This window comes from Arachis duranensis, chromosome 2, assembly GCF_000817695.3.
Source record: "Arachis duranensis cultivar V14167 chromosome 2, aradu.V14167.gnm2.J7QH, whole genome shotgun sequence".
Lineage (NCBI taxonomy): Eukaryota > Viridiplantae > Streptophyta > Magnoliopsida > Fabales > Fabaceae > Arachis > Arachis duranensis.
The window spans coordinates 74,740,493-74,749,918 of record NC_029773.3 but is presented as its reverse complement, the minus strand read 5'-3'; the positions used below and the strand labels follow the sequence as shown (position 1 = coordinate 74,749,918).

At 28.3% G+C, this 9,426-nt stretch overlaps 1 protein-coding gene across 1 annotated transcript; it reads right to left on the bottom strand.

The window, feature by feature from the left end:
• Positions 1–891: 891 nt before the first annotated feature.
• Positions 892–8,471, bottom strand: LOC107474951 (serine carboxypeptidase-like 11). Its single transcript, XM_016094592.3, has 14 exons — positions 8,107–8,471; positions 6,133–6,281; positions 5,611–5,687; positions 4,931–5,050; positions 4,613–4,715; positions 3,423–3,460; positions 3,157–3,255; positions 2,905–2,991; positions 2,568–2,720; positions 2,412–2,483; positions 1,800–1,912; positions 1,598–1,711; positions 1,234–1,279; positions 892–1,134 (listed from the first exon to the last, which is right to left on the bottom strand). Exons 1-14 carry the CDS (start codon positions 8,259–8,261, stop codon positions 1,051–1,053), a joined length of 1,410 nt encoding a protein of 469 aa, XP_015950078.1. The 5' UTR covers positions 8,262–8,471; the 3' UTR covers positions 892–1,050.
• Between the last annotated feature and the right edge of the window lie 955 nt (positions 8,472–9,426).

The following is a 9,426-nucleotide window of genomic DNA, read 5'->3' as shown; positions in this document are numbered from 1 at the left end:
GCTACTGTATTTGCATCTCTCAAGATCAACCGAAGATCAGCACGCCATTTCCAAGACATGATATCTCGAATTTTTAATACCAAAAGATCAATAAATCCAGAGCAATCTTGTAAATTATTGACAATAATAAAAGCCACACAATCTGTCTCACATATAATGTCTCTTTGTCCCGAGTCTCATGCTAAAAGAAAGCCTCTCCAAATAGCAAACAACTCTCCTTGCAAAATGCTACGACTCTCAATTATTCCCAGACAGCCTCGTTGCCACCTTCCCTTCCAATCTCTGCTAAAACAAGCAAAATCAACTCGAGCACCACTGCCAAGATAGCTAGTATCACAATTAATCTTAAAGGTACCCACTGATGGGGGAATCCAAGAGCCACTAATGGTTGAGGAGATAGACAGTCGTTGCAACTCAAAAATATTTCGGAACTCCTTTTTCAAGGACAAAGCCATACCAATCACCTTGTCTGTGGTCCAATGGTCGTGAGAACGAAAGATCTCGTTATTCCTCGAACGCCAAATTCACCAGAGACCAGAAAAGAATCTAAAGGGGTGCTGTTTGCTATTATGAGACTAATAAAAAATTAAATATGAGATTAATATTCGTCCTTTTAAATAATCATTTATGAGATTAATAAAAATAAATAAATATCTTTGTTAAGGTGACATTATGTAATTGGATGTATATATAAAATTATTTTATACGGACAAAATATTAAAATTAAATTCTTTCTTTATAAAAAAATTAATAATTTCATTATTTTTTTTCCTTCAACTTTTTATTTTATTTTATTCTGTGCATTTAAATATAGTTTGTCATCCAGTAAGGTGTCCTCATCTTGGTCATTTAATAGGCTTAATATTCACTTTTTATTCCTGGCACTGTATCCCATGTAACACAATAGTTTAATGACAACATCTAAAAATTATTTTAAATTTTGAAAGTAAGTTTTTGTTGCATATAAACTTTGAAGTAGTCCTCCCCATTACATAATATTTACACATTACATAATTAATAATTAAAAACAAACCATAGATGAATGAGCAACTACAAAGGAACATTAGAGAGCCACCTAGAGAACATGGCAAAACCTTCGTCTGGCTTGTACTCAGGAGCTGTATGCCCTGCACCCTGCAATTAGTATTGAAAAGAGGCTCAAATTTTTCATTGAAAAAAAAAAGAAAGAAAATAAAATAAGACTTGTAATTAAAAAATTTAACATTTTCTTACTTTCACTGTTGCAAATGTCATTTGATTTGCGTAAGTTCTTGTGAATCTGTTCAAAAGACAAATCATTCAACAAGATTTTCTTGCATAAACACTACACGCCTTAGGGTGTTCATTGAATAGAAAATATCAAAAATAAATAAGTCATTATCATAAACTAAAGAATAGATATACGGGTAAAGAGAAATACTTGGATGAACAAATTATTTTGTAACCAAGTTTAACCAAATCCTTTTTCCTCTTTTTCTTATGCATCTCCTCTTTTTTCTTCAATTGATTTTTATTGTGTCAATAAACTATTGGACCAACTTGTAAATAGCATCACGGAGTTGTAAATTAGACATATCTACTCTACCATATTGCTTACCCTGCAACTTGACCATTCAAAAGCCATGGCCTCCAATCATCTACAATGGAGTAGTTTAGAGCCCTTATCCACGCTTGAGTCGACGAGAAAGGAACCTCTACATCATGATCGCCACTGTCAAGAAAACATCATATCAATGGCCGTATACAAAAATATTTTATAGTGATATTTACATAAAACTCAAAGCTACAAGAAAACTTACCTGTATATCAAAGATCGATAGCCTTTTGCGCTGAGATTTACATGAAATTCGAAGCTACTAGTGATTTCATACTCAAAATCAGTAGTGTAACACCGTTCCCATTTCCCTATTTCCTGCAGGGCATTGAGCAGATGCAGAATTCGGTGTTCGAGCAGAGAAGAACAAGCCAAGTTGAAGAATCTAAAGATAGGCTTTTGATAATGAAAACCGCAAGTTACAAATGCACGACATATAACTACAGCTAACAAACTCCAACTAACCATGGTAATTAATTTGACTCTAGCTAACAAACTATCCCTGCTGTCACTTAACTAACAAACTAATTGATATTCTGTTAGAGATATAATCATTCACATGCCTCGTCTTATCAGCTAAATAGTTCCATGAGATGGTATCAGAACTTTTATAATTTAAAGGTGATTCCAAAAAAAAAAAATTTCAGCATAAGGTAAATAAAAAGTGAAAAAAAAGCCTAACAAAAAATGTACGCAAATCCACCAAAATAGAAGCTCTTGTGTGAAGGGCTTATTAGAGATATAATCGTTCATGTGTCTCCTCTAATCAGCTTAAACTCTTGGAAGAAATAGTTAATTTGGATTTATCATATCATACCCCTCTAACATGCAGTGCCTTGCGAACACTTGCATCATTCGCCCATTGAGTGCCGAGGAAGAAACCATAAATCTACAAAGAAAATGCAGGAAATCAAATTCAAAACAGGTTGTATTCAAAATGTGTGAGAACCTATTACTAGATTTGCTAAATTACTTGGCAGTTCATTGCTGGCACTGTTAAATAAGAACTAAGAGAGGCCTCAGGCATTTCAGTCAAAAATCTCCTCTGCATCGCTTCATTGTTCTTTAGAGAATCATCTTCGCAATATATATCCAAAATGTCGAACATATTAATTCTCGAAAGACACTGGAGATACCAATATGGTCAACAAAAAAAATTCCATTGAGATTTACAAGAATCATACTACCTTCGTTTAAAAATAATTGTCGCTTTCACTTCTGTAATACATTAAATTTTTCAATATATCAAAGTAGTGAAAGGGACGATTGGGAACATCATACAAAGATTTGGATGATTATTAGTTACTTACCTTTTGAAAATACTTCATGTCTCTTAAACACAATTCATTTTCTGAATCTATATCCATATACTCTCCTTTACAATTTCTCTGCAGTGACTGTTATGGATTACAGAAAATAAGGATCATTGGGATTTCCTTGTTTCTTAAATGCATATTACATAGATTGCTATATGAGTCATTAAAAATATAATGCTATTGAAATAATTCAACGGAAATTTAATTGTCACTGAAACTGAATACTTAAACACAAAACTATATTACCAAATAGAGTTCATCGGAAATAAGTCCCATTCCATGAACGTATGGTATCCGATCATTTGGCTCTTTCTTTGTGGTAATTGGGTTTCCTAATAGATAACCCTGTGAAAAATTAAGACCAATTTAGGCTTCATAATTCATAGTTAAAAACAACACTTTACAAAAGGTAAATTATTATTATGATTATTTTGCATTGCAGTCTTTTAATAATGAAAACATTTTTTTTATGTACTAATGTGTTGGTAACAGAATCAAAGAAATTTACAAACCTGTAGATTTATCCAGGGATGGAGACCTTTATCATTTCCTGTTAATCAAGGAAATTGAGTAATAGTTAGTTTAATCATAATCATCCGTGAATCAAAGCTTTATATATGAGTTAATAGTCAAATTAGTCTCTGAAAGATAAGACATTTTTTAAATTTATCCTTGAAAGATTTTTTCAATCAAATTGATCTTTTAAAGATTACGAATTAATCATATTTTGTCTTCCAGTCACTCTATTAACAATTTTCTTTAAAGATTGATGTTGTAAAACGCTAATATGTCTAATTGGATATTGACCAAATATGTATCTGAAAATTTGTTAATTTAGTCATTTTTTCCAATTAAAAAAAATTCTATTCTCAATATGATCTAGTGACTAAATTGATAGATTTTCGTAAATATATGTAGTCAACATCCAATTGAACATGTTATGTGTCATGTATGACATCAATTAACATTTTATATCATCAATGGTTGACGTAAATGACAGATATGATTAATTCGTAATCTTTTAAGGACCAATTTGATTAAAAAAATCTTTCAGAAATGAATTTGAAAAATGTTTTATCTTTTAGGACTAATTTGACTATTAACCCATTTATATATGTTAGTCATGGCTAGAACGATTAAACTTTTCAGCTTCTAATGATAACTAAAATATTAATTATGATCCAAATCAATCATTATGAGAATTGGTTAATGGAGGAAAAATCATTTTTAGAGTAATTGGTGCAAGGATGACACCCTTATTGTGCTAAAAGAATGATCAAATTCCTTTGGCAACTACCGAATTGGTCCCATGGATCCTCTCAATTTTTTTCGATATGTCAGAGAAGATGTTATAAGATAGAAAATCAAATTTGACAACATCAATTAAGAGAAAAAACTGAATAGATCCATTCTTATTGCAAGTCCAACATCTATCAAGGGTAAGGTCTTTAGAGAGTTTAAGTGTGAGACATTTCTAACCTCATTAGCCAACTTACAAGGTTAAGTTAGGTTCACTCAATTTCAATTCTAATCATTCTTTGTCCTAATTTTCAAATTTTTCATGCAAATCATATCCATAAAATTAACAAAAAGGAAAAACAATGATACAACCGACCTATTTAAAAGGACTCAAAGTTTGCAAAGTGATTAGTATGAAGTATGATCTAGATTTTATCATCGGAAAAAAAAAAAAACTTATTACCAATTGAAATTTCCTGAACAATAGCTGGAGCAGGAATTCCAGAGTAAGAATCAGCTCCCATATAAAATTTATTTGAAAGAAATTCCGGATGTTCAATAAACCACTGCAATCATTAAGGCATAAGTGTGACAGATTAATAATAAATCATACATAGAAGTTAGAGAACATGTTTTGAGCTATTGTGAAGAGGTTGAATAGCTCAAAATAAAATAAACTATAAACTATTATTATAAACAAACGAAAGATATAAAGACATAAAAAAAGAAGATATAATTAGCATGAAATCAAGCACTAAGGATAGTACGTTGGTAACTTTACCTTCCTAATAAATTGATGGGTGTGGTGAATAAGTTTCCAATCACTTCGATGGGAAATGACATCTTTTGCATATGAGAAGCCTGTTCCAAATGGCAAATCTACAAAAATAATATTAGATACCTGAAAAAATTAAGAAAAACACCATTAAAATTATTAGCAGCATAAAACCTTCTAAAAACAAGATATAAAAAAGAATCATGTAAAAACGATTGTTGCATAACTATTTAGCTACCGGTTTTGCTAGGTATACATATAATCATTTGCATACCTATTGAATTAAACATCCGACATATCAATTGTTCACATTATTTAGTATTCTTATTGTCTATCTATAATTTTCCGCTAGCTATATATGTTGGCACTTAAAGTTGTTGGACAACTTTGATAGTGAACGATAAAGGTGTGTTTCTAATTTCTACACACCCTCGAAAAGTTGTAGTTTTTTTTTTCAAAAATTTATTATATACATTTTAAACTAAAGTTAAAATTTCTATTAGTTATCAATTAAAAGTTGCCCTTTTAGTAGTAGTTGTCAAAAATACCATTTTTAAACCTATTATTATGATTTCAATGTTAGTTAATTAGTTGTAGATTCCTTAAACGAATAGTAATTACCATTACTAAATTTGAATAGCGTTCAAGAAACAGAATACAAATTTCTTGAGGATGGAATGCATTACCTTTGTCCATGACTGTGGCCTCAAAACCAAATTAGGTAAGCTCCCATTGTATTCTTCAATTTTAAACTTTATTGGACCTATAATTTGCAGTTGATGGCCAAAGTAATTTTATAGATGTTGGTAGGAACAATTTCAGTAGGAAAATTGTTAGTGAGAACAGAAAAACTAAACTAAACACAGCAAAATAATACAATCACAAAATTATTGTCCGAATTAAACTAATGATATTTGTGTTTTCTTTATTGAGTGACTTAGATTTCAAATGCAGCAACATGTACACTAAGAAAGAAGAAAAGAAAATCAAATACTTTAAAAAATATGCTTCAACTTAGTACAATTTGGTTGGAAAGTAAAAACAAACTTTTGAGAAACTTTGCAGAGGCTTTCTTTTTTTTTATTTGTCTTATGCTATTTTTATTTTCATTTTGGAAATATACCAAGGATCGAATTCTTGATTTTTCGAATACAGAGTTCTGATACCATGTTATGAAACCAGACATCCTAAAAGTTGATATATATTACCAATTTGGTAGGCAAGGCCAGAAAATGAAGAACAACCAGGACCACCAGTTAGCCATAGCATGAGAGGGTCATTTTTAGGATCATTTTCTGACTTAATAAAATAGTAAAATACTTGCAAGTCATCATTTGTGTCCCCCAATCCCACATACCTGTAAAAGACATAAACCTCGTATGTGAAAGTTGAATTTGTATTAATTTATATGGGTGGTTACGCACGTTAAAATATCTTCATTGAAAGATTAATCGCTAAAATATGAGCACATAACCTGTGTCCTGTTATATCAAATGGTTTAGTCACATAAATAGTCACTTTTTATTTGTCATTTGGAATTTTTAAATTACTTTTTTATCTTTATATTTATGATTTTTCTTTAAAAAATGTTAGAGAACTAATAGAATTTATTATTTTTAATCATCAATCTAGTTTTTTTAGTTTAATAATTTAATAACGTACTTTTAATTTATACTTTTAAATATTAATAATTAATTACTGACAAAAAATTTTTAGCATTCCTCTTTTTTTGTTGCTAAATTTTAAATTTTAAATCATAAATTATAAGTTAAATTTAATGTCTAAAATTCTCCGGCAAAAATTTAAAAGTAGGTTTAATATTAAAAAAATTAGCTAATGTTAATTAATAATAAAAAATTAATTAATATTAATTCAGAAAAACAGATGTGATTGTCCAATTGTATAAAACGTTTTATAAATGCATTAAAATTGAACCCCATACTAAATTCTAAGTAGTAGAAAACTTGTTTGAAAAAAAAAAAAGAAAACATAAATAGCTCAAAAATCTTCTCTAGAGCAGCATCCGAATGATACTACTAGAAAACTAGCCAAATTAGTACCACGCACCTGAATAAAATTTAATGGGTTAATAGTTAAATTTATCTTTAAAAGATCATTAATTTTTTTAAATTAGTTCTCAAATAATTTTTTTTAATTATATTAGTTCTTAAAAGATAAAACGTAAATCAAATTGATCTTTTTGTTAGTTAGATGATAACGTGTCACGATAAGTACCATGTGATATAATGACGTGGCAGGTTAATGTCACATGTCACAAAATGATTGGTTGACGTGACAGGTCAGTGACACTTAGTATACCACGCATCACTTAACATGTAAAAAAATTATTTATAATTAAAATAGTTCCTGAAAATTCATACATAAAGCCAGCTTGGATGCCAGTTTTGGCGTTTAACTCCAGTTTTGGTGCCAGTTCTAGCGTTTTACGCCAGAAAAGGGTCTATGCCTGGCGTTTAACACTAATTTGGGCCATCATATCTCGGATAAAATAGTTAAATTATTATAAAATAATAAAAATAATTAAATTATTATAAAATTATTTTGTCATTTTATATTTTAAAATTTCACATTTTCAAATTATAATTATTTTTATTGTTTTATGTAAAAAGAATTTTGTTTATTAAAGTCTAAAAAATAATATTAAAATTAGTACTATAAAAGATTTCAAATTTAATATTATAAAAAAATAAAAGAAATTTATATAAGGACTAATTTGATTAATTTTTAAAATTTTAAAGATGAAAATGACTTATGTCTGAATTTTTAGAGACTATTTTAATTATAAATAACTTTTTTATATGTTAAGTGACACGTGATATATTAGGTGTCACTAACCTAACACGTCAACCAATTATCTTGTGACATGTGGCATTAACCTGTCACATTATCATACCACGATGATACTTAACGTGACATATCATCATCCAACTAACGAAATGACCAATTTAACTTATCTTTTATTTTTCAAAGACTAAATGACTAAAAAAATTATTTAAAAACTAATTCAAATAATAAATTATTTTTTTTAGGACAAATTTGACTATTAATCCAAAATTTAATTACCACTTTGATCAATTATTACACATAAACTAAAATAACTAAAAAAAAAAGAAAAGAAGAATCTAGAAATGAAATGGTGAACATATATATGATGAGCGTACCCAGTTTCAAGATGAAAGGGGAGAGGGCCATCAAAACCAGGAAGGTGTTCAACTTTGGCAGAAGCAGCTTCAATCTGATGAAATGCTATCTGCAGCAAAATTGTGAGAACAAGAAACAGTACTTGAAAAGTGCGCAGAGAAGAAGGAGCCACCATTGTTCAACACTGGAGAAGCTTCAATGATGTAAAAGAAAGTCAACTTCTGCTGCTGGTAGTTGTTGCAGAATCGAGAATGTGTGAATTCACGTTTTAGAAAAAAATATTAATTAATGAAATGGGTACGGGAGTTTGTTGAACGTACACTTGAAGATGTCTGTTCAACCGCAAGGTGTATTTTTTTATTATTTTAATTTAAGAATGGTTAGTTTTTTTTATTTTATCACTGTGCTAATTTTTTTAATTTAAGAATCTTAATCCGTCTATTATTATATATAGATAGAGAAAAACATCCACATGTCTGAAAATTGCAGAGAAGCCTGCTTTCACATGCGGTGTTTTTTATTGAGAATTGAGATGCTCTTTTTCTCAAAGAATTTAGTGAAATAGTTAATATTAATGGCAGGTGTTTTTTGTTCTATATGGGGCTTTGGACCAGATATATATAGTTGAATTGTCGTTTATGAGATATTTTTTAATCTTTAATCTTGTAAGATTGATTATTGAATAGAAAATATACATATTAATAAGAATATTATTAATTATTATTATTAGTATTATCTATTTATTGTTAGTTATTCTAAAATATTAAAATTTAAATCTTTTATATTATATATAGGTAAATGGTTAACATAAATATTCTTATTTATTGTATCTATTTTAGATAAAATATTGTGTTAACTTTTCATTATTTATTATAAAATAAAATATGCACTTCTTCTAATAAAAATGAGTTTGTAAACTATGATGGTTAATTTAAATTGAGTATAGCTCTAAGTTAACATAATCATAATAATATAACAACTTAACAATTTTTTTAAACAATATTGAAAACATTAAAAAAATATATCATGCGTTTAATTTTATAAGGAAAAAAATAAAAATCACTAATATTTTCTATTTAGTCAACGTATATGAACAAAAATAATAAAAAAAATAAAACCTTAAAGAGTCTGTTAGACAAAATATAATTTTTATAAAAAAATTATCAAAAAAATAATTAATTATTTGGTAATATTTTTATATATAATATTTATATCTATATGTTTCTATATATAATATTTATATCTATTTTAAATTAAATTAGATCATTTGTCAGTTGGCTATCTATTTAATTTTTGAAATTTACAAGAGGTGCGGAAACAGTTACAAAAAATTCAAATTT

Coding starts and splice junctions, on each gene's coding strand:
- LOC107474951 (XM_016094592.3), bottom strand. CDS start 8,261: ATGGTGGCTCCTTCTTCTCTGCGCACTTTTCAAGTACTGTTTCTTGTT. Junction 3,461..4,612: donor TGTTCAGGAAATTTCAATTG/GTAATAAGTTTT, acceptor CTTGATTAACAG/GAAATGATAAAGGTCTCCAT. Junction 1,712..1,799: donor TATCGATCTTTGATATACAG/GTAAGTTTTCTT, acceptor TTTTCTTGACAG/TGGCGATCATGATGTAGAGG.